This window comes from Balaenoptera ricei, chromosome 9, assembly GCF_028023285.1.
Source record: "Balaenoptera ricei isolate mBalRic1 chromosome 9, mBalRic1.hap2, whole genome shotgun sequence".
Classification (NCBI taxonomy): domain Eukaryota; kingdom Metazoa; phylum Chordata; class Mammalia; order Artiodactyla; family Balaenopteridae; genus Balaenoptera; species Balaenoptera ricei.
Window position 1 is genome coordinate 65,734,271 of NC_082647.1, and position 26,782 is coordinate 65,761,052.

General features: G+C 37.5%; 1 protein-coding gene across 1 annotated transcript in view; it reads right to left on the reverse strand.

The window, feature by feature from the left end:
* Positions 1-26,782, reverse strand: part of THSD7A (thrombospondin type 1 domain containing 7A) — a 455,098-nt gene that overhangs the window by 55,123 nt on the left and 373,193 nt on the right. The window contains exons 10-12 of the mRNA XM_059933940.1: positions 13,691-13,823; positions 11,861-11,964; positions 458-652 (exon numbers count right to left, since the gene is read on the reverse strand). Coding sequence (XP_059789923.1) covers positions 458-652; positions 11,861-11,964; positions 13,691-13,823 — 432 coding nt within the window. The remainder of the gene's footprint in view (positions 1-457; positions 653-11,860; positions 11,965-13,690; positions 13,824-26,782) is intronic.

Here is a 26,782-nt window from a genome sequence, read left to right on the forward strand (position 1 = left end):
AAATGTGTTTTCAGGTACAGAATTAATGCCATATTTCTCTTCCAGGATACGAAGGATAATCTGAGGCTGTGACAGTGAGAATGGCTTAAGAAAGTGAAGTGGCAACCTTTCCCCATATTCCTAAAAAACTCTTCTCCAAGTACTTCACTGTCTGTAGGTAATCCACCAAAGGTACATGTTTAAACCAAAAATTAATCTACCGCGTATTGTATAGGGAGACAGAGTTCAGTTTTCAAGGCTACTTTTTCTTTCTACTAAAGGTACATAATGCATCTGTCACTGCCAACTTACATCAAAATACGGCTCCGAATCCACTGCCGTATTATGTGTTAGTGTAACAATAATAACGCATATCTGTGCATTTTCCAAATACATTGTCAGAACTATCTTGGCCTGACTTTTTACTGTGTTTTTCCGCCTTGACAAGTGTTGGCTTTGGCATCCCAATTATTCTTACCAACAATGGTGCGCTTTCTGGTCCTAACTGCACCACAGTCTCCATTGCATGAAGAAAACTTGGACCAGCTGGTAAACTGACAGTCATCTTGGCAGGGGATCTGGCAGGCTTGGGTGAGGGCTGGCACGGGGCCTGCATACCGGAGACATTCATGGATACCAGTCTGTCCACCATCTTGCTTTCGACAAGTAATGGCTAAAGGAAAAGCAAAAAGCTGTTTATCATGAATCTGAATGTCTGTAATCACTCTGTAATTTAGGAATTAACCTAACATTTCTTACTCAGTCAAAGGAGTCCTCTTTTAATTCTTTATTTGCAGCAGAAATCTGGTAGGAGTGTTTTTAGTAATCACGGTAGTCATTAAATTGATCCTATAGGATTTTTTAAATAACAGATAACCCTCAGACACACACACACACACACACACACACTTAGCAGTTTTTATTAGATGCTATTAAGGATTTCACGTCACATGTGGAATATACTTAGAAATGAATTAAGAGACAAATAAATAATACATGGGTTCTGATAATAGTTTATGCTGAACTAAACATATTCATGGTGGTGCTGGGAGACACCGCATACCTTTAATAGTTGTTTTCATACCGTTGTCCACTCTGGGATTTCTATACAGAAGGGTCTTAATGGCAGCAAATTGGTTGGAAGGTTTGGGTGGAGAGAGAACACTTATGAAACTTGTGAAGCTCCATTTGCATAGAAAGCATGTTTTTGTTTTTTAAATTACGCTCAAAGTTTGTTGTGATGGCTTTGAAGTGGTTAGTGGTTAATGGGAGGAGGCGGTGTCAAAGTTCCCCACTTCCCTGTGTGTACAAATTCTTCACACACACAAAGAACAACCATGAATTTAAAATGAAGACAAAAACTTTTAGCAATCTTAATCTATCATATCATAATTGACATTTCCAACAATTACATATGGACTCTCCAAAAACAGTCAAGTAATTTTGGCTTATATATATTATTTTCCCCAAGACATTGTTCTACTGAATTTTTTAAACCAAGTCATAGTTGTATTATGTATTGAACATAAATGTAGAATTGCTTAAAGGTAACAGGTCTTAATGAAAAAGAGCAAGTGATGTTTAAGTCCTCTTTCTCCCTCAGCCATTTCCCGCTGTTGGTTTTAGAAATACTTCATTTTTTTTTTTGGAGGAAGCAGATGAAACATTTAGACCTCGGTCCTGAAGTTAAGTCTTCACTGAACTAGCTTAAATGGCCCAGTCAGACTGATTTACATGGCACTTTCAGGTTTGTGGTCTCGGCTGACACTGCAGCTGGTCTCTGCCCTGCTCAGAATTCTATCATCATGAAACTAAGATGAAGGAGCCTGGCATTTTGATCCTAAATTACAGTTAGGGCACACAGGGCCCCAGGTTGGACAAGACTCTCTGGATCTGTACACTAAAACTTAACACCCAGTAGTATAGGACTGTGTGATGGGGTGTGTAAAAAGATTTAACAGTTTTAGCAAAGGAAGCCTTTCTCTGTGTAGGTGAACACAACTTGTCTCAACTGCTGTAGGAAAAGTTACATAATTGTGCAAATGTAGGTGAAAACTCACCTATCTCTTAGCTATAGATATCTCTTCATTTAATATGTGCAACATTGGAAGAGCCAATTTGTATGACTAGACAGCGGTCCCTGAATTTTACAGATATGAAAACCTGGCTGAGTGGACTGTAGTAGCCTTTAGGAAGGTTATATGACAGGAAAAAATATTAAGTGCTCCAAAGAGACTCTCACCACTTGGGAGAGGAGTTGTCTGGTGCACTGTGGTTATCAGACCAGTGTAAGGTAGAGGCTCTCAAATCAAGCTGCGGATGATAATCACCTGGATAGCTTTTGGAAAAATGTCTATGCCCTTGCTAGACTCCAACATTCTGATTTAATTGGTTGAGGACAGGGTCCCAGACATTAACATCTTTTTAAAGTTCCCTGATGATTCAAACACGCAGCAGTAGGTAGTGTATTTCCACTGGCATCAGAAATACCTGGAATGCTATTAAAGTTGAAGATTCTTAGATTCATTCCAGAGCTCCTGAATGAGATCTCTGTGTGTGAGGTCAAGGAAAATGCATTTATTTTCAAGTTGCTCAGATGTTCCTTATGCACATTCAAGCTTAAGGCCTATGAGCCTGAGTATTCGAGTCACTAGGATATGTTTGCCTGAGACTTGTGACTAAAACTGAAGGTCATTTGGTACCCCCAATCACCCTGGCACTGTGCCAAGCTTTGGGAAACAAAGGCTGAGCATGTAGGAGGGAACTAAGGGGAGCTTAAACTTGGAGTACAAGGAGTGGACCAAAAAGAGCATCCATGTAGCTTGGAAGAATGTTATCTGTGGATTGGTATAGGAGGAATCCATAAAATGCAGTATATTAATAAGCTGACGTGATTTTGCAATTCTCTCTACACTTGCTTAAACAGTTTATACACAGTAAGCTCTGATAGTTTGTGGGCAAAGTTGCCCAAGGATGCTCAAGAGGAAGGATGGATAAAGAGGAAAATATTAGGCTTTTACTGATCAGAATATGTAGGAACCTCAAGAATGATTAATTTGGAAAATAAGAAATTTGACCATCAGAACTCTAAGCTATGAAGAGGGTCACACTACAAAATTAAATTTATGTTGTTTGAAATAAGCCTACTTTTATCTAAGCATTCCAATTCGGTTCTCTGAAATAGAGACTTGACTATAAATCTTTTAAACTAAATGAAATTGCCTTAAGTTCTCCATTAAGGTTTTCTCTCTAAGGTTCCCTGTTATAAATTTTATTTCATAATTGCTCCAACCATCGTCACATTAAGGGACACCAAAAAACCAAAATAAAATAAAGTAAAACCACTATCAATACAATTCCAGAAACTAATTTCTTCTGTGCAAATCTATACCATTTACGTAAATCTAAAGCCTATAACCTGCAGTACGTAAAATCTCAAAAAGTATCTCAAGTAGGTGAAAAGAAACGATGTGTAAAATTCCCAAATCTGTACTCAGAAACCCACTCAGCACGTCACTCCCCTTACCTGAGCATTTAGACAGAGTACCTTGAGTGAATTACTCATGCCGTGTGATCCAAACAAGTAGCAACGGTACCATTCGTACAATATATTGAAGTTTATCACACATCTCAACTTGTTTCTATTGTGACTTGGAGGAAATACAACAATTCAAACACAGGAATGTAATCTGAAATGAACTTCCTGCTATTAGGGTGAAGAAAACATAAATGTTTGGAAAGGAAACCATCTGGTCTCTCAACTTTATAAATCTTAAAAATCATTTTTAAGGCACTGAAACCAGGGTGGTTTTAACTGTAGAAAAGATGCGTCATCCTAAGCATGGTTTCCTTGCACACCAGAAAGCTACACATACCCAGACAATTGTATTTGTATTTACAGGTGCAGGATGCATATCTTGTGTATAATGATTATGCAAGTTTTCTTTGGGCTGAGGCCTTGTTAGGAAGAAGGGCCAAAACCCATGTTGCCCTATGGATGAATTACCATGAAAATGACCATGAAAGATTCTTAGTGAGGTCGGCATATATCAAAATAATTATTTTAAAGTAAAATTCCATCTTTAACTCTAGGCTGATTATATCCATCTGTTTTATTTAAATTTTATTTTATTTATATGAAGCACAGAAGTTAAGTGTCACAGACAGGCTGCTTCCAGCAGGCTGAAAACCTAGGAGACATTCATATGACTACTTTGTGGCTTACTTATAAATTAAGCTAGGCAAGCTCAGCCCATCAATACTGAGGGAATGTTGGAAAGATGAGCAAGAAAGCCAGTTTCTTCAACAAATAAGTGCCCTGAGAAAGGGAGCTCAAGTTGTTAGATTAAAAGTGACTGAAGAAATATTCTAGCCAAACGCAATGTGGAGACGTTTATGAACTCTGATTTGAACAAACTGATTGTAAACAGGCATTTTTGAGTCAATGGGGGAAAATTAAACGTGGTATGAATATTAGACATGGTATGAATTATTCAATTTTGTTTAGTGTTATAATAATACTCTTGCTATGTTTAAAAATATTAGGTATTTATGGATGATGTATATCTTACCTGGGAGTTGCTTTACAATACTCCAGCAAAATCTCTTTAAGGCTATGAGGAGTGGCAGATGACCAAGAGTGACAGCATGTTAAAATCTGTTGAAGCTCTGTGAGTGATGACTACACGACTAGTATTCATTACCACAGTCTCTCTACTTTTGTGTATCTTTGAAACTTCCCATGAATTTAAATAAAAATGATTAATAAGTAGAATAAGTAGAGTCAATTCCAGAATGTTTTCATGTAAGTTGAATTTTGAGCTATGTTTTAAAGAGGAGACTAATAAAGGTTCCTGAAATGAAAGGGAATAGATAACATTGGTTTGAGCTAAAAGGACATGGATATCTGTGTTATGCATATATGAGTATGTAAATGGAAGGCTACCGATGCAGCTCTGAAGTAAATCTAATAGAATTCAGAATGGAGTTGCTCATCTTCATTTTCTTGAAGAGGAATGAAACGCCCTTATTATTCAGGATGCACAAAAAGAAGGAGTTCTATTGGTCTGTGGATTGCCCTTTGGCATGCAAGATCATGTTGTCATTTCGTTTGAATAATCAGAGTGAAATAAATGACTAGATCTAAAATGTGCACACAGAAGTTCATTACAGGAAACAGAATAAGATCAATGCCCGAGTGCAGTGAAAACTGTTGGATTATTTGTAACAAAGAGTTCAAGGAGCTCTGAGACCTTATTTATTAAACTGAGCCATATTAACACGGTTTATCCCACAGCAACAGCATCTGGGTAGCCCTGGAGACAGAGTATTTTCACCAGACTGAGTGATTAGAGGAGTGATTTTTTTCCTATGGTGTTACAAAAAAAATGACAATAGTGAGAATGAATCATGTAGAAATAAAAAAGAAAAAGCTTAATGTGAGTGGGAGCTAGTTACCAAGAGACCTAATTGTGCTTAGAAATAAGACCAAACCTATAAATAATGCAAGAGGGCTCCAGTTGTTTACTAGGTGGATTTAATGATCCTGGTCTTTCTCTGTGTGGAAGAGATTTTCACTGACAAGTTTGCCAAATTACACTTCCTAATTACAATTTGTGAATGTAACTCTGGCAGAAGGGAAAGAAATGCACTTTTCTTTCTTATTGATCCTAAATAGTTACCAATGATCCCTAGTCTTATTGATGCTCATAATATATGCAAAAGTCCTTCTCTGTGGACTTACTAGGAAATAATAATCAGCTCCCCATGGAGTAGCTTAGACCAAGGTCAGCTAGATCCTTGATTGGGATCTGGAAAGGGTTAACTAACTGCATCACAACGAACCAACTAACTGGGCATTGAGGAACCATCACAAAGACAGACATCCTGGTGTCAAGCTTATTTTATCAGCTATTTAAAAAATAGCAAATGCTAATCATCATTTTATGACAGGACTCTCATAGAGAGATAAAACAAAACCAAAATCCCCAAATCAGCTAGAATGCTAATAGTCACAGAAAATTAGAGGAAGCCATTTAAAAGTAGAAATAATTCTAGAAGTTTTAAATAACAGCTTATATAAATGAAGAGTACAAAAATATTACACGGTAATTAATAAGTATATTAGCCCAAAGAAGAGTTTAAAAATCACGTCTGTGCAAAATTTCTTTAAAGCAAGCTCTTTGACTCTTTTTTACCTATTTCTTTTTCTGTTTCCATTATTTTCATTCCTATTATATAACAATCTCTGAAAATTAACAGATTAATGTGAGTTACTGAGATAAACTGGCCCAGATATTCTGGGCCTAACTTCAACAATGCCTCTAAGGTATAATCTTTTAAAAAGAACAAAGTGGACCAGAATTTAAGCAAAAGAGTGATGCGAAAGGTGTCAATATAGTTTAAGCTACTTAATTTAAGCATAAGATTTAAGCATATTTGCTCACAAAAAATAACAGCATAAATTGTAGTTAAATACTTATATCTCACATTCTACAAATTCACATGGATTTAATTTTGGTGGAGGGAAAATTAGAACTTTCTTTCTTATTCCTAGGCTTTCCTTGAATAATCTTTTTAACGAATAAGTGATGTCGGGTGAGGACTCCCAGGACCAGGAGGGTCCCTGCCACGTAAGGCATATAATTAAAGTTTTTTTTCTTTTTTCTGTGGTCTGGATTTGAGAATACATCTGAATCATGCTGGCTTCCACATAAAGAGATTGATGTCAAATCTCAGTGACAGGTTAACATTACAGTGGACATTCCTTGGCAGGCAAGGATACAGAGGGGGTGGGGGATTACGATAGGTAGGGTTGACCCTGGGGATTATTAACTCTAGCTCCATCTGATTTATAGAAAGTACACTTGGCAGGAAATAACATTAAGATCAACACAGAGATTGAGCAAGAGTAAATTTGAAATTATTTTTATAACATCCCAGCATCTAATCGATGATATTTTTGCATCATATTCCTGGTATAAATATGTCACAAAGTAATAAACACTGGAATTATTTATATATACGTATACACACACACACACAGATACACACACACAGACACACACATATATACACATTTTAAGTAGTAGTGACATTGTCCTTTAGGGCAGTCAGAGAGAAAAAAATAAGTAAATTGTCCAAAATTGTCATTAATATGAGCCACCTCTTTTATTTTGAATGCAAAGGTAATGGTAACTCTAGCTACGGCTAGTATGGCTATGTTTCAGTGACATAGTCACTGATCAATCAATAACTTAGCCCTCTAAATGCCATCTGAATTGTAGAAATGTGAGCAGAGAGAAGAGACAGCAGAGGTTACAGTTCCATTAAAAGTTTATACACAAGTGACTTGAATAGCATGAAGCAAATAGAACCGGTTTATACACTTAAAAATTAAATAGATTGTGGACATAACTTCACATTATTTGCATTTCTTTTATTGACAATATTATAGGAAAGATGCCTATTTCAAAAGCCCTCTAAAATTTCCCTGTGAGATTTAAGAATGATTTAAGTTTTAAAATTGCAAAATCCTGTTAATTCCGTCTTTAAAATACCTCTTTCTCCTCTCTCTTTTTCATTCTTATACCATTAGATAAAATTTCCTGGAATACACCATCCTCGATATTCAAAGCCTTGCTAAAATTCTTTACTACTTCTAAGTTCCTATTGTGTTCTAATGTAAAGCATTTCCACAGAAAGCACTTTCACATAGTTTTGAAATACACAGAATGTAGACTTGGTCAAGACTGCATTTACTTGATTGTAGTAGAATCTTCCTATCTTCTTATGCCTGGGTTATTCTAACTCAGTTGTGGATAAGGCTGATTCTCAATGATTTGCTTTATGGCGAGTGCCAGTGCTGAGGTGGTAAGCAGTTACCATTAGTGACTCGTTAAAGAGACTCTGGGAACATAACTGCCTCCCAGCTCCTTTGAAATGCATCACCAGGGATAGTTCCTACACTTGGAACAATTATGCTATTAATAGTACTAAGAGTAAAAATGAAAGTCTGTCTATAATGGCCACTTTTTAACAGGTGGCTAAAAGTAGGTACAGGTGACTCAAAAGGAGAACAACAAGGATGGCTTGCTAGAAGCTGGTAGGTACATTTAGAGTTATATTTTTTTCTACTAACAGGGAAGGTTCAAGTCATTTTAGAGAAAACGAATCATAAAAGGTGACCTTGTAAGTGTTCTGCTGAGTGAGGCATAGTATATGAGACACACATTATTGCTTTTCTATGCATACTTAGGAAATTAACTCCTTTTTTGGTTCATATGATATTTTTATTTAACTGAAGAAATCTAAATTATCATTTCAAAATGTAGTCCACATCAGAATGAAGGTCAAGATAAATCCTGTTCTTCCTGAGCCTTGAAATGCAGCGTTTTACAATTACAGCCCATCTCAATTCAAAAGCTAAATTTGATCTGTTTCAAGATTTCATAAGATTTCCAGTTATGAGAAGATTCACACAGAGTATTGGTTAACCCTCTTTAAAACAATAATTCCCTGTGCTATGCAAGCTGAAAATATTGGAGTTAAAAATCATATGATCATCTTTGACTCAGTTAGGTCTACCTCTGCTGCTATTGTCTGCTACTGAGTCCTAAAGTTATTTTCCTCTATTGTATGTGGAAAATCCATTTATTTTTACCCATTCCGACTACAGTGGTTCCAATCTGAGCCCTTATTACTTCAGCCTTGCATTGCTACAGCAGCGTCCCGGCTGGCATCCAGACCCACGCGTCTTATCTCTCTAACTTACTCTGAACACGCTGACAGATAAAACACGGCTGTCATCAGGTCCTTGCTCCTACCACTTAGTGAACAAGGTCTAAAATACTGATCCTGACATTTTTAGTCCTCTACAAAATTACCCCAGGCTCCAGCTCACATCTTCAGCGCTTCAATCTACCCACTTTTCTGTGAACACATTTAATGTTTTTGTTTTTCTTACCTCAAATGCTTAACTTATAGAATTGCTCTCATTTCGTAGTCTTTTCTCTTTTCTACTTATTCTAACATTACGGTTCAAGTCAAGTCCCAGCTCATCCTTTAGATCTTTCTTAAGCTCTTTAGCTTCAAATGACTGCTTTTGCAACGGATTGGTTTCAGTCTTTAACTCATACTTGTTGGGTGACGTTACCAGTGATCTCATTTCCCTAAACAAATTAAATTCCCTGGGTTGAACATCTTCATCCCTTCCTGACACTCATGGCTCTTTCTACACTGTCTTCTGAATGCAGTCATAGTTACGTGAGTGCCTGAAATTAGAAAGTCTGAAGTATTAGAGAGGAAGGGGGTAGCTTCTCCACAGTATTTGCTGACTGATATTAATCCTTACTACACAATTATTTTAATTATTAAAAAATCACACAAGTCAGCATTTTTAAAGTCTCTGACTGGATAAGGGCAAAGATGGAAATAGCAAGAGTCTGACAGGTCAATTATGCAGAGTTCTGAAAACAGCCATGACCATCAAAAAAAAGAATTTTTTGCCTTTTTGCCATTAGTAAAGATATTTCTACTCTCTTAATTCTCTCCTTTCCATGTTTCCAGAGAAATATAGGCTCTAAGAAAAAAATCTTTATCAAGGCAACAAAGAAAAAGATTATCTTCATATAGAGGTTAAAGGAGTTCTTCGGAGTATATTTATGCATATATTACTTGTTATAATGCAACTTTCTCTTCCCAGATATCCCATAAGATTGCTGATAGAAAAAGTAGCCTGACAAATATGGCAAGATGAGGAGGCATTACTTAGGTACAGGCAGAGGAAGAGGCACCAGTAATAGGAAACCAAGAATGGGAACCATCAAATAGGCAGGAGAAAGTGGCACTGAGGAAGCCGAAGATCCCTGTCGCAGTGGAGATGGGTAGATATTACAAAGTAGTCACCTAGGATGAGGAATAAGCAGAGGTTTTCAGATTTGGAAATGAGAAGATCACTGGTAATCACAGAAAGAAATGTTTTTATACAGATTGTGTCAAAAAACAAAAGACCCGTGTTAATATTGTTGCTTTTATGCCTACAGTGATCTATGCACACATTCACTGAGGCCATGATCTAACAGGAAGGGGAAAGGAATTAACATTTAATGAAGATTTAATATGTGCAAAGCGCTGAAAGGATCATTATGTTCTCAGCCTCAGAGGGAGGAAATAAATAAGCCAAGGTTGTGCAGTTAAGTAACAGAGTTTGAAACTAAAGCTGTTTTCACACTTGCACAGCTTCCACCACATCTTAGATTTCCTCCAGTGGTATTCTACAAAAATATGGTTTTCATCTTTTTTACCTAACTTCATGTCACACTTTGATCCCTGGATATCATCTCTGCATAGACTGTAGAATATGAAAATTGGAATAATCCTGAAAGATCATTTGGTCCAGCCCTCTTTTCTTTTTTTCCCCATCTAAATAAACTGATACCCAAAAAGGTAAAGGGATGAATAAAACTCACATTGTATTAGTGAAAGAACTGGGACTAAAACTTACGTTTCTTGATTCCCAAACTCATGCCTGTTTTCATCATAAACTCTATGTAGGGTCTAAGTTGTATGCAAATGTATGCTTGATTCAAGGAGGAATTAGCAAGGCATGACAAGAAAGTCTTATATCCCTCAATTTCTCCATGAATGGTTTCAAATGGGGAGAATGACTTTTTTAATTCTAAATACCTAAGTCTCTATAACTGTAAAGGAGACAGTTATATTTTAGCAGATGCTGATGGTGGAGGATACATAATGAAAAATAAGCATATAAAATAAAATCCTAAATCACTAGATAGTTAATATTAATTGTAAACTAAGTGTTACGTTTCAAATGAAGATTCCTAAAATGACTATCGTAATGGAAGATTTTTACAAAAAAGACGCTATTTTTTGCAACTTTTAAAAAAGCAATCTTTTCACTGTAAAGAAAAGGGGTCCTGGATCAAATCAGCAAAAACTGGAATCCAATTCTGTGTGTTCAGAGTTCTGCAACATCATCAAATACATAACTACAAATGAGGGTGCAAAGCATATTTTTATGAATTAAAAAAGGTGGCTGTGTATTCAATTACATATTCAGCTACATTTTAGATACGTAGCAAGAATTACATTCTAAAACTCAACATGAGTAAAAAGAATCATGTACTCTTTACAGACTGAATTTGCTACATGTATAAATAACATGTTCCAAAGCCTGGAATGTAAGTATTACCCATAATATCTAGTAAATAATCATGGCAAGTTGGAAACATTTCCATCACTCATTTCTGCAAGAAACCATGTTATCTAGTAGCGTTGACAGATTGCAATCCACATATGGCAGGTTTAGAGTACATAAATCTGCCATTTAAAAATCAGTACTAAATATGAACAGAATTGAGGGTTGCCATGACAATGACAAGGATGTCATTACTGAGAATTTCTGGGAAAGTGAACCAGTTATATTACATTTTATGCATGCACGTATATAATGCATATGGGCAATGATGTAAGGATCTTATTGATTGTTAAGGTGACAAGCAAAGTGTTATGGAATACCATGACCCAAAAGCTAATTACAAGAACACCAACAAAAACAAGCTGCAGTGTACAATCTATGTCCTAACGCTTTCAAGAGCTTGGTCTGATCATCTTCTAGATATGAATGAGGGGAAAGTTTAACCAGACGAGTTATGAACTAATGTCAAAGAACTAAGGACACAATTTAAAAAGTCAGGTTTCCAAGTTCTGGTGTAAGGTAGAATGGGTGGTAGCAGATTCTTAACTGCTTTTCTCTGTTTGCCTAGCATGGCATCAAAATGACAAACTCTTCAAGCTACTGGTTAAGTTAGTGCTGTTGGAGAAATGCAAAGCAAATCAACTGTAGAACGGGGCCTCCCACCTCTTGCCTGCCGTCCGGGCCCACAGCCCTCCTGCGCTCCAGGGCTGTCCTGTTGCACGCTCCAAGGGACTAACTGGCACCTGCGCCATTTGTGAGTCTTCCACCTACAGGGAAAGAACAGAAGCCTCATAGAGAAGAAGCAAACGTACTAGGAAATCACAGAGACCCAATGCCAAGGAAGCATGACTTTGACCACTGCAAACAGGAATTTATTTGACAATGCTGATGAACTTAGTTGCAGGGCAGGAATAAAGATGTAGACATAGAGAATGGACTTGAGGACATGGCGTGGAGGGGGGGAGCTGGGGCGAAGTGAGAGTAGCATCGACATATATACGCTACTGAATATAAAATAGTTAGCTACTGGGAAGCAGCAGCATAGCACTGGGAGATCAGCTTGGTGCTTTGTGACCACCTAGAGGGGTGGGATAGGGAGGATGGAAGGGAGGCTCAAGAGGGAGGGGATATGGGGACATATGTATGCATATGGCTGATTCACTTTGGTGTACAACAGAAACTAACACAGTATTATGAAGCAATTATACTCCAATAAAGATCTATTAAAAAAAAGTCCTATCTAAATTTAATTTAGATTTTCATCAAGGAATTATAAAAGGCAGCACTAAATATAAAAGTACTTCCTACTCCAGTAGAGACAAGAGTCCATCACTGTCAAGTTCTAAAGGAATGGACTCTACTGATAGCATTTAGCCTTTTTATTTATTTTTTTTTTAAGGCTGCACTGCGAGGCATGTAGGATCTTAGCTCCCCAACCAGGGATTGAACCCGTGCCCCCTGCAGTGGAAGCACAGAGTCTTAACCACTGAACCACCAGGGAAGTCCCACATTTAGCCTTTTTAATGATTAGGACTGCCAGCAGATGTATCCAGATAGTACCAGAAGTGATGTGTTCCACTTTAGAAAGGTATATTTATTTTACATTCAAGTTATAAAATTGCATTCAAGTCATGAGCCTTTTGTATAGTGCTCTTTCGATTAGCATTGTAGAGGTAACTCAGAAGCTGCAATTTATAATACACTTCACAAAAACAAATCCCCCAAATAAATAAGTTTGGGCTAACAGTTAATGTTCATCATGAAAGCACGCAATTATACTGTTTGTCATCTCAGAATTAAACACAGATAAATTCAGATGACAAATTTGCCATCAATTTCACCTTAAATTATTATTTTGGGATCACACATTCCATCGATTGATGCCATAATATTTCATTTGTTGTCAGGACTGCAATTATTCACCACATCAAGTTTCAATTAGGTACTTTTTTTAATAGTTATGAAAAAAATTTTTTCTAATAATCAAGATGATGACATATAGCTTCAATAACCTTAATTTTCCTTGAGGTGGCCACAAATGAACAAAACAGACATCTTACTAACATCACTGAGACAAAGATGTCATTTCGTGACCCAGAATGCTAGCATTTATGAGGAACAGGTTCTCTTTGGAGCCAGGGGAGGAACGCTTAGGCTATTCCTGTAAGTGAAAAAGAACTGCTTCCGAAAGCATATGTTTCGTAATTATTAATCACCTTTCTGCATTTTCTATAGATTATATCAACGTAAGAAATTCTTCAAGCTCCTAAAGCTTATAATACAGCTTGGAAGTTTACACAAGTATTTGTGTCCCTGGAGATGATTTCAGTAGCAAAGCAGCTCTTTAAAACAGGCAAGAGATGGGACCCACAGTCATAAACATCCTGAGTTTATGGGCCGTGTTGGCTTCCTTTTCTCATTGTTGGAAAGACCATGAACCCGAAGTATTTTGCTTAGTGCATCGCTCAGAGGGCTTTTCCTTCACTCCATTACCTGTAGCTTTGGCACACTTGAGGGGCCTCGCAGGCCTTCTCTTCATAGAGAGGATCCGTGCAGTCCTTGCCTCCGTTGGCCGGCAGCTGCATGATGACCCGGTGCCGAGTCTGCTTCCTGATTCCGGAGTCCCCTGGAATGAGGCAGCTTTTTTAACCTCTGTTCTCTGCACTGATGAAAGAATCTCCAAATACCAGCCTGTGTGAAGAAATTACATTGCTTCCAGCTCCATGTGCTTTGACATCCCTGAACTGAGAGGCCTCGTCTAGTCATTTCCTAAATTCTCCCGAAGATCGCTTATATTGAAAGCCAATCAATGTATATTTAAAAATCTGAAGAATGGAGAAAATAGTTCCACAGTCAGCTAGTCTTCCTAATGCTCACTTACAACGTGATTGCTCTTTTGTATGCTTCTTTCCCCTTGAGAAATATGACAGATCTAATTAATCTGCTTTTCTCTGCCTTAAGTTTATTTTCATGCCGTTTCATATAGCCCTGTTTACCACATGGGACTCATACACATCTAATGAATCTTTCTCAGGAGAATATATTCAACGTTTTAATGTGAAATTATATTTCTTTGTTATTCACTTAATTTGAAATGTATAACTCGTAAATTATTCTAGTCATTTATTATTCATGTTAAACACTTTAAGATCTTTAATTCAGGTCACATCCTAAACATCCAAGCTATAAGTAGTGAAATGAAAGTCGTTTCCTAGAGGCAGAATTTTTAGAGAAGCATTCAAAATAGCAATAATTACTATAAGTAAGTTACTCCAAATTATGTTACAAAAACAATGGAAATAATTAAGATTTACCTTCGATGAAGATATCAAATTGACAGTATTGCTGATATAAAGATGCTCAGAATTTTTTAGTATGAGAAACAGATGATATATAAGACTTGACAACTTTAATAAAATACATTCCAACTTACAATATATACACTTTAAAGATGAATAGCCATATGTCATGAATTTGCTTACAAAAGAATTCCCTAAAGAATTACTTTAATAGAGTTCCCCTGATGCATTTACATGTTTTCTCAAGATCATTAAATATTTGATATGTAGACTACAGAAACAGAGAAATTTAGAAGGGTTAGCAGCCCCTAACAGTGAAAGTTTAATCAGAACTGAAATGAAATATCCTTAAAGTCATTGTGTTCATAGAAAAATATGATTTGACAAATAGAAGTTTCCAGTAATGGAACATCCTTTGACATGAAGTCAGGGTATCCCTCAACACAGTCTGGCCACTGACTCCTAGCAGTGTGACTTGAAGATTCCTGTATTAAATGGGAGAATGGATCAGATTAGTGATTCCTAAATGTCTGACTATATAGCAGAATTTCTTCGAAAAAATAAAAACAAAAAACCAAAAGCAGATTTCTCGGCATGTACCCAGAACTACTAAATAAGAATCTCTTGGGAGCTGGATGTGGGAATCTGTGGATGTGGGAATCTGATTTTTACAAAGCTTGCCAGGAAACGGTGATAAACAGCTAGGTTTGAGATCTACTGGAATAACTGACCATGGATGTCCCAATTTAAGATTCTAGAATTTGCATGTAACCTTTTACGATTATTCCTATAGTGGGGGAAACCTGTACTATTAATGACTGCATTAACTATTTTAGTGAATAGTTGGAATACTACAGGTAATGAAGTACGGAACTAGGGGGTGGAGGTAGTGGGTAGCAGAGAGTTAAAGTATTTGAAAATACTGTCATAGACTTTTAAGAATTGTAGCTATAATAGTTTGAATGCCAGCTGCAGCTTTTACATATTAAGTATAATTTATCTAAGAAAGATCGAAGAAGTGCCAATAGGACTTTTAATAAAATTGGTAATGCTATCTCCATCCATTATATTGTTCAATGACCCCTATTTTAAGGAATTTAATGATAAATTCCTCTAACAATTTAGAGCTAGGAAAAATCTTGTTTCCCTTGACAATCCGTTAAGAATCCACTGTGCTTCTGTTTTTTGCTTTGTTCACCAGAATCTCAGAGCTAATTTTCTTCTCAATTTCAGGAGCTTACCTTAACTTTGATTTTATATTATAATTTTTCTCTTCTTCTCCCCTCCCTCTACCCTATTTACTACCTGACTCCATGCTTTTTTTACACTATTATCTATTACTTTTCCTTTTGTTTTATATTTATGCTCTGTCTTTAATCTTTTTAAAAGACTATACAAACTAAATGAGCATTCTTATCATTTGTTTAGCACTGGGGGAAGGAGGGAGGTGTGTGTGTATTTTTTAACAGGGGACAGAGGGAAAGACCAAAGGGGAGTAGATCTTTGTTTCCCAGGTGGTCGAAATTCTTAAGAGTCAATAACTCTCCAACCCTTTTTAACCTGCAGATAAAAAATAGACATAGAATTGAGGCCAAGGGATCCACAGACTGGAGGGGACAATGAGAACAGCATCAGTGGCACCATATAGCCTGAAGCTCCTGGTCATTAACTACCTAAATATCACCTGGTATATACCCAGGGCTGTTCAGATTTGGGAAGCAGCAAGCAAATGTTAGTGTTTCAATTCTAATTTGTTTATTGACTTGAAAGCAAAAAAGTCACCTAATATAAAACTCTGAAACATTCTAGTGCCTTCTCATCACAATCTCCACAAGTTTGTACTTGATATATAACACCATGATAACTCTTTTCACTTCCATAATTGATTCCACAATGGGAATCCATTTATTCTTATAAAAAAGTTCAAATACCTTAACCTTGCACAGCCCACAGGATAGAGATTGTGACCTGATTAAAGTGGAACATTCCAAAGCCATAACACCTAGAGAGGAAGTTTAATGGGGTTACACAGGAAGTGTCATGACATCCATGTTTCTACCCACTGGGAGGTTTGTTTCTTCCCAGATCGCAGTTAGCAAATTACACGTACGCCCAAAGAAACAGCACTTTAGAGCTCTGCCAGTTACAGAGCCCTCAAATCAGAGTGCAGACAAAGGGAGAGCTACAGCACACGTTAAAAAATAAACTAATAAAAGTGGAAGGCTCCTAACTAATAACCTGAGCTGGCAAGTGTGGAATTTTACAATCTTCAGAGTTTCCCACATATATTTACACCCAATTTATTGTATGAGGTGGGGATACATACATAATTTCCATTTATCTTTGTGTTTTAGCACCTAAAACAGTGGTCACACAGAGTAAAGTCTTAATAAATGTTTGCTGAATGAGCAAACACATTTATTTCACTTCTTCTCAACTGGATTATAAATCAGCATCTTCTTTTCCTTTATATCCATTTCCTTAGAGTATTATGCACATGGGTACTAAGTCTGTTCTTTAGTATTAATAAAAAATAAGGTACCACTTTGTTCATTGGAAATAATAAGCATGGGAAAAATAAAGGAATAATCCTATAGTGTTTGTACTTGAAAATACCTACTTAGGATAGGTAGAGAAAAAAGGGATTATATATTCAGAAAACATTTATGTGGTAATGGGCCATAGAGACTCAGAGGATATGTAATCTCTCACTCAGCTACAGCACTTTTCAGATATCTTAAGATATTCAAGATAAATTTCACTGGAGAAGTTCCTTGATGGAAGGATTTAAAGGTCAGGCAAAACTAAGATGGGTTAAGCTGGAAGCAAGGTGGATGGCAGGCTGGAGCAGCACAGTGAGAGGAAATTGAAAGGGAAACGTTTCATGCAAGAAGTAAAATGGAAAGGCAGTTTTCAGACCTTTGAGGGGTAATCCTAGCATAGTACTGTTTGAGGGCATCAAGGTAGAAAAGATGCCTCTGCAATATCCCTGCTAGCCCTCAAGTCAATAAATGTAGTAAGAAAAAAAGGAGCAAACACAATTTGAGCAGCCAAGTGTATTATTTGATCAAAAGTATTGATTTTTTAAAGATTAGAGTTACAAATAATTTATATGCATAAATATTTTCCATCTTTAATAAAGCCCTTTGTAAAAATTTATGAAAATTTGGAAACATTAACAAGTACACTGGTTTGAGGATTAAATTACTTTCTGTTCAATACTGATGTTTACCAGCATTGATTTTTCAAGACATATCATGAGAGAGGGCTGAATAATATTTCAAATTACTCTGCTTGTTCTTCCTGGAATCCTAAGCTACTCTGTTCCATTTTCTGCAATACTATACTGTAATTTTACCTATTTAAAGTGACTTAAAAAGGAGGGTAGCTCTACATTTTCATAAGTTCAAACTCCTACAAAATGTAGATTTTTACCTACAGAATTAAGTTTTTAAAAGAACCACCTCATTCCCGAATTAATTTTCGTTTGCTATTATCTATCCTTGAACATTCAAATTTTTAAGCATTTTTTAATTGCACGCGGAAGTCAGTGTAATTTCAATGAAGCTTGCCTTATTTCCATTTCATACCAAATAATGAAAAGCTAACTACATGTCATTGCTTTATTTTCCCTACGACAAAAGGCTAGTCTTCTATAACACCACTGTATCCTTATTCTCAGTTACAGCAGTCTACAGGTGAAACAGGAAAGGTTTCTTCCAGCACACAAAGCATCTTGGCACTGTGTCCAACAGCAAGCCCCTCTGCCAACCCCCCAGTCTTTCTTTTTTTCCTCAATACACAACTATAGTTATTCTTTTTAAGTCTGAGTGCCTAGGTTTAAGATCTCTGAAAGCCTTTTGTTCTAGGAGACTCAACCCAGAGCTGCCAAATAGAACAGGTAGGGCTGATCTGCTGGTGGTGAGATGTGACCTGAGCTTGGCCAAACACAACTCCACGTCTCAGAACCTCTTGCTCACAGGACAGCAGATTCCTGAGCTGGCATTCTTGCACTCTTTGCCTACTACCATCCAGGAGCTTCAGAGAAGACTAGTATCCTAGTGGCAGCACGCATTTTAATTTACAGCAGTTACCTACCTTTCACCAAGAGACTATCCCAACTGAACCCATTACATCTAACATGCCTGTCGCACCACAAGAAACTAGCACCCTCAGTCCCCTCTGCGCGTCTTCTATCATACCTGGACCACAGCATACAAGCTGTGCATAACCTTATTCAATTTCTCTTTCTTTTCTACCCTCTAATCTTTCCACCACTGTACCTAAAGGAACACACTGTCTCTCATCTCCAATCTCTTCTTAGAAAGTTTCCTTCACATTCTTTGCCAGTGGAGGCTGGCTCTACCTAGCCATTTCCCAGTCTTTTCTCCTCTCTTTACCTTTGAAAATATCTAACTCCTCTGAAGCTCCTGTCATCAATTTTACCATCAGCTATCTACTTTGTAGCACTCATCCACCAACATTTCATTATTTAATGACCATAGAACATCCCTCACTGTAATCTTTTCTCTTCCTACCCCTGCAACCCCTTTGGTGGTTTGGCCATCCACATGGTTATTCCCATCCGAGGCACTGGACTCTGAATTACTGTACCTCCTCACCTCCGATGACCTTTTCCTGCATCTTGCATCAACTACTAGCTCTTCTGTTCAGGCCCCTGATGATATCATCATCAACAGCTGCACATTCTCATCTTCAAACATATTAATTTCTGGTCACTCCTCCTAACCTTCTAGTTCACCTACTTTACTAAAAGTGAAAGTTCAGGGCTTCCCTGGTGGCGCAGTGGTTGAGAATCTGCCTGCCAATGCAGGGGACACGGGTTCGAGCCCTGGTCTGGGAAGATCCCACATGCCGCGGAGCAACTAGGCCCGTGAGCCACACCTACTGAGCCTGCGCGTCTGGAGCCTGTGCTCCGCAACAAGAGAGGCCGCGATAGTGAGAGGCCCGCGCACCGCGATGAAGGGTGGCCCCCGCTCGCCGCAACTGGAGAAAGCCCTCGCACAGAAACGAAGACCCAACACAGTTATAAATAAATAAATAATTGATTAAATTAAAAAAAAAAAAAAGTGAAAGTTTATCTTACTAAAAATTCTTCAAACTCAATCAAGATTGCCAATCCACTTTCCCAATCACTTTTTCACTATATCATCCCTTTTATGACCTCACTTCCATCCCAACCCACCTTAGATTCCATACTTTTTTATTACATAAGCACTCCATTGAAAACACCCTTGACTCTCTGTTTTTCTCTCCCGTTCTTGTACTCTTCTGGAAAAGCCCTGACCTTAATCAATGCTAATTATTTTCCTACAGCTTTCCTTCACTCAGGCAGCTGAACATGGCTGAAGAAACACTGGCAACTGTGTTGAGCAATTCCTTTTTAAAATGCATGACTAAATGGGTACTCCATGTTGCCTATTACAAATTCTATTACATATTACTAACTTGCCCACTTTTGTACTCTCCAAAATGATGTCACATCTTCTTTTTTTCTCACCCACCCTGCATTGTTCACTTGATCCTTCACATGCATCGAGACATTAGAACAACCACTAAATGCCTTTTCTGTCTCATACCACCAGAACGTAAGCTTCCTCAACGCAGGAAAATTGTTTTCCTTGTTTATTGCTATATCCTTTATATTTAAAATTGTGCCTGATAAATCGCAGTTACTTGAAAAATCTGTGTAGAATGAAAAAAGTGAATGATTGCTTAAAAAAATATGTATGATGTTTAATGACACAGTGAAGCATCTAAAAACAATTATCAGTAAATGTACCAGCAAATCCTCAATAATAATAATCAGAAATTTGTATTAGTAAGTTTTCCTTCATCATGACCTAAATACTTTGCACATATTGCAACATAATTGAACTTCTAAGAAAGAATGCTTTCAATACACCAAGTTAAAACATTTACCAGATTCTGACCATATGCACTATGTAGTGCCTTTCCTACAGGAACTTATAATCACTATAGACAACAAATAATGTAGCTGTAGCTGAACTACAGTTCACAAAGCATAGAGCACTTTACCATATGTTATTTCATTTTTGCCACAGAACAACTCATAGATGTTATAATCAAGGCTTGCAGAGATTAAGTATCTGGAGAGATTAAGGTCACTTGGCTGCTTTGTGGCCAAGACAGGTGTCCAAACCAGATCTGCTGATTCAAAGTCCACACACTCCATTATACCATGAAACTCACTACTCATTTTTATGTTCAAAAACTAAAACCTGTGTCCTGTTATATATGAGTAAATCTAATTTGGTCTTCTACAACCTGCCTCTGTTCTCCTTTCCAACTTCACATCTTGACTTTCCTCGACACACTCCAAGCTCCAGTGGGTTGGATCCCACTTTCTTTCGAACAACACATCTTTTTCATGGTCACTAAGACTTTTCCTGATGCCTTTGATCACTTTGGATTCTTTTATGCATTTTCTCTTTCAAAAAGGCCTCTTCTACCTTTTTTTCAACAAGATTTTCCCTAATATTTTTTCCCTAATATTTTCCCTGTCTCTTCCCTAGAGCTCTTCCTGCTTTACCACTAAATCTTGTTACTAAATCATGTAAATCTTACATTATCTGATCTATGTAGAAGAGTTCTACATTTTAAATGAGATCAAAAGCTTTTTTGAAGTTCTCTGTGGGGCCATCAATGTGCTAGTTAAGTATAGTAATCAATAAATTAGAAATGCAATAAGTATTTATGCATATATTACAGATGAGTATTAATTTAATAAACACATGTACAGTATTCACAGTCTATTTGTTTCCTCATCTATCTGCTAAAATTTTTTTAAGTGCCTTATATAAGTTATCACAGTTTGTCACATAAAATTTTCTGTATTTTATAAATGGTCAGAGAAGAGTAAATCAGTCTCTTAGAACTGTAAAAATCATCAGCAGAGATCAAATTAAAAATCACGTTATTTGATGAAATTTCAACCCTATTCAGTTACTCATTATCCTCCTTCCCCTTCTTTATTTTTCTTCTAGCATTCATCATTGTCTGATTTATGCCCTGGCTTATAGTACCACTGAATCTACAACTCTTCAAACCTGGTATTTTTCATGCCATGCACAGCAACCCAATGGAATGACTTGCCCAAGATCGTACTGTAAGTGAAATCACTGAGACCAGACCCTGGGATCCCTCACCTGCACCATGGATTCCCCTGCCTCAAGACTTTGACTGCTGTGGCTGTCAGTGCTCACTGGCCATTTGGAGACTGGATCATTGTGGGGGCCCAGATCCTTTTATTAGCCCCTAGCAAGTAATTGATGTCCTTTGAGAGAATGAGAAGAAAGCTAAGGAGAGATTGGTTCAAGATGGTGAAGTAGAAGGACGTGCTCTCACTCCCTCTTGCGAGAGCACCAGAATCACAGCTAACTGCCGAACAATCATTGACAGGAAGACACTGGAACTCACCAAAAGAGATACCCCACACCCAAAGACAAAGGAGAAGCCACAATGAAACAGTAGGAGGGGTGCAATCACAATAAAATCAAATCCCATAACTGCTGGGTGGGTGACTCACAAACTGGAGTCCACCCACTGGAGTGAAGTCCACCCACTGGAGTGAAGGTTCTGAGCCCCACGTAAGGCTTCCCAACCTGGGGGTCCAGCAACAGGAGGAGGAATTCCTAGAGAATCAGACTTTGAAGGCTAGCCGGATTTGATTGCAGGACTTCTACAGGACTGGGGGAAACAGAGACTCCACTCTTGGAGGGCACACACAAAGTAGAGTGTGCATCAGGACCCAGGAGAAGGAGCAGTGACCCCATAGGAGACTGAACCAGACCTACCTGCTACTGTTGGAGGGTCTGCTGCAGAGGTGGGGGGTGGCTGTGTGTCACTGTGAGGACAAGGACACTGGCAACAGGAGTTCTGGGAAGTACTCCTTGGCGTGAGCCCTCCCAGAGTCGGCCATTAGCCCCACTAAAGACCCTGGGTAGGCTCCAGTGTTGGGTCGCCTCAGGGCAAACAACCAAAAGGGAGGGATCCCAGCCCCACCCATCAGCAGACAAGTGGATTAAAGTTTTACTGAGCTCTGCCCACCAGAGCAACAACCAGCTCTACCCACCACCAGTCCCTCCCATCAGGAAATTTGCTCAAGCCTCTTAGATAGCTTCATCCACCAGAGGGCAGAGAGCAGAAGCAAGAAGAACTACAATCCTGCAGCCTGTGGAACAAAAACCACATTCACAGAAAGATAGACAAGATGAAAAGGCAGAGGGCTATGTACCAGATGAAGGAACAAGATAAAACCCCAGAAAAACAACTAAATGAAGTGGAGATAGGCAACCTTCCAGAAAAAGAATTCAGAATAATGATAGTGAAGATGATCCAGGACCTTGGAAAAAGAATGGAGGCAAAGATCGAGAAGATGCAAGAAATGTTTAACAAAGACCTAGAAGAATTAAAGAACAAACAAACAGAGATGAACAATACAATAACTGAAATGAAAAATACACTAGAAGGAATCAAGAGCAGAATAACTGAGGCAGAAGAACGGATAAGTGACCTGGAAGACAGAATGGTGGAACTCACTGCTGTGGAACACAATAAAGAAAAAAGAATGAAAAGAACTGAAGACAGCCTAAGAGACCTCTGGGACAACATTAAGCGTAACAACACCCACATTATGGGGGTCCCAGAAGGAGAAGAGAGAGAGAAAGACCCCGAGAAAATATGTGAAGAGATTATAGTCGAAAACTTCCCTAACATGGGAAAGGAAATAGCCACCCAAGTTCAGGAAGTACAGAGAGTCCCATACAGGATAAAGCCAAGGAGAAACATGCTGAGACACAAAGTAATCAAATTGCAAAAATTAAAGACAAAGAAAAATTATTGAAAGCAGCAAGGGAAAAATGACAAATACCATAAAAGGGAACTCCCATAAGGTTAACAGCTGATTTCTCAGCAGAAACTCTACAAGCCAGAAAGGAGTGGCATGACATATTTAAAGTGATGAAAGGAAAGAACCTACAACCAAGATTACTCTACCCAGCAAGGATCTCATTCAGATTCGATGGAGAAATCAAAAGCTTTACAGACAAGCAAAAGCTAAGAGAATTCAGCACCACCAAACCAGCTCTACAACAAATGCTAAAGGAACTTCTCTAAGTGGGAAACACAAGAGAAGAAAAGGACCTACAAAAACAAACCCAAAACAATTAAAAAAATGGTCATAGGAACATAGATATCGATAATTACCTTAAACGTGAATGGATTAAATGCTCCAACCAAAAGACACAGGCTCGTTGAATGGATACAAAAACAAGACCTATATATATGCTGTCTACAAGAGACCCACTTCAGACCTAGGGACACATACAAACTGAAAGTGAGGGGATGGAAAAAGATATTCCATGCAAATGGATATCAAAAGAAAGCTGGAGTAGCAATACTCATATCAGATAAAATAGACCTTAAATAAAGAATGTTACAAGAGACAAGGAAGGACACTACATAATGATCAAGGGATCAATCCAAGAAGAAGATATAACAATTATAAATATATATGCTCCCAACATAGGAGCACCTCAATACATAAGGCAAATGCTAACAGATATAAAAGAGGAAATCGACAGTAACACAATAATAGTGGGGGACTTTAACACCTCACTTACACCAATGGACAGATCATCCAAACAGAAATTTAATAAGGAAACACAAGCTTTTAATGATACAATAGACCAGATAGATTTAATTGATATTTATAGGACATTCCATCCAAAAACAGCAGATTACACTTTCTTCTCAAGTGCGCACGGAACATTCTCCAGGATAGATCACATCTTGGGTCACAAATCAAGCCTCAGTAAATTTAAGAAAATTGAAATCATATCAAGCATCTTTTCTGACCACAATGCTATGAGATTAGAAATCAATTACAGGGAAAAAAAACATAAAAAACACAAACACATGGAGGCTAAACAATACATTAGTAAATAACCAAGAGATCACTGAAGAAATCAAAGAGGAAATCAAAAAATACCTAGAGACAAATGACAATGAAAACACGACGATCCAAAACCTATGGGATGCAGCAAAAGCAGTTCTAAGAGAGAATTTTATAGCAATACAAGCCTACCTCAAGAAACAAGAAATATGTCAAATAAACAATCTCACCTTACCCCTAAAGTAACTAGAGAAAGAAGAGCAAACAAAACCCAAAGTTAGTAGAAGGAAAGAAATCATAAAGGTCAGAGTAGAAATAAATGAAATAGAAAAAAAGAAAACAATAGCAAAGATCAATAAAACTAAAAGCTGGTTCTTGGAGAAGATAAACAAAATTGATAAACCATTAGCCAGACTCACCAAGAAAAAGAGGGAGAGAACTCAAAACAATAAAATTAGGAATGAAAAAGGAGAAGTTACAACAGACACCGCAGAAGTACAAAGCATCCTAAGAGACTACTACAAGCAACTCTATGCCAATAAAATGGACAACCTGGAAGAAATGGACAAATTCTTAGAAAGGTATTTCCTTCCAAGACTGAACCAGGAAGAAACAGAAAATATGAACGGACCAATCACAAGTCATGAAATTTTAACTATGATTAAAAATCTTCCAAAAAACAAAAGTCCAGGACCAGACGGCTTCACAGGTGAATTCTATCAAACATTTAGAGAAGAGCTAACACCCACCCTTCTCAAACTCTTCCAAAAAATTGCAGAGGAAGGAACACTACCAAACTCATTCTATGAAGCCACCATCACCGTGATACCAAAACCAGACAAAGATACTACAAAAAAAGAAAATTACAGACCAATATGACTGATATATATAGATGCAAAATACAGATGCAAAAATCCTCAACAGAATACTAGCAAACAGAACCCAACAACACATGAAAAGGATCATACACCATGATCAAGTGGGATTTACCCCAGGGATGCAAGGATTCTTCAATATACGCAAATCAATCAATGTGATACACCATATTAACAAACTGAAGGATAAAAGCCATATGATCATCTCAGTAGATGCAGAAAAAGCTTTTGACAAAATTCAACACCCATTTATGATAAAAAACTCTCCAGAAAGTGGGCATAGAGGGAACCTACCTCAATATAATAAAGGCCATATACGACAAACCCACAGCAAACATTATTCTCAATGGTGAAAAACTGAAAGCATTTCCTCTAAGATCAGGAACAACAGAAGGATGTCCACTCTTGCCACTATTATTCAACATAGTTTTGGAAGTCCTAGCCATGGCAATCAGGGAGGAAAAAGAAATAAAAGGAATCCAAATAGGAAAAGAAGTAAAACTGTCACTGTTTGCAGATGACATGATACTATACATACAAAATCCTAAAGATGCCACCAAAAAACGACTAGAGCTAATCAGTGAATTTGGTAAAGTTGCGGGATACAAAATTAATGCACAGAAATCTCTTGCATTCCTATACACTAATGATGAAAAATCTGAAAGAGAAATTAAGGAAACACTCCCATTTACCATTGCAACAAAAAGGATAAAATACCTAGGAATAAACCTACTCAGGGAGACAAAAGACCTGTATGCAGAAAACTATAAGACACTGATGAAAGAAATTAAAGATGATACAGATGGAGAAATATACCATGTTCTTGGATTGGAAGAATCAATATTGTGAAAATGACTATACTACCCAAAGCAATCTACAGATTCAATGCAATCCCTATCAAATTACCAATGGCATTTTTCACAGAACTAGAACAAGAATTCTTAAAATTTGTATGGAGACACAAAAGACACCGAATAGCCAAAGGAGGCTTGAGGGAAAAAACCGGAGCTGGAGGAATCAGACTCCCTGACTTCAGACTATACTACAAAGCTACAGTAATCAAGAGAGTATGGTCCTGGCACAAAAAACAGAGATACAGATCAATGGAACAGGATAGAAAGTCCAGAGATAAACCCCCGCAACTATGGTCAACTCATCTATGACAAAAGAGGCAAGGATATGCAATGGAGAAAAGACAGCCTCTTTAATAAGTGGTGCTGGGAAAACTGGACAGCTACATGTAAAAGAATGAAATTAGAACACTCCCTAACACCATACACAAAAATAAACTCAAAATGATTAGAGACCTAAATGTAAGACTGGACACTATAAAACACTTACAGGAAAACATAGGAAGAACACTCTGTGACATAAATCACAGCAAGATCTTTTTTGATCCACCTCCTAGAGTAATGGAAATAAACAACAAAAATAAACAAATGGGACCTACTGAAACTTAAAAGCTTTTACAAAG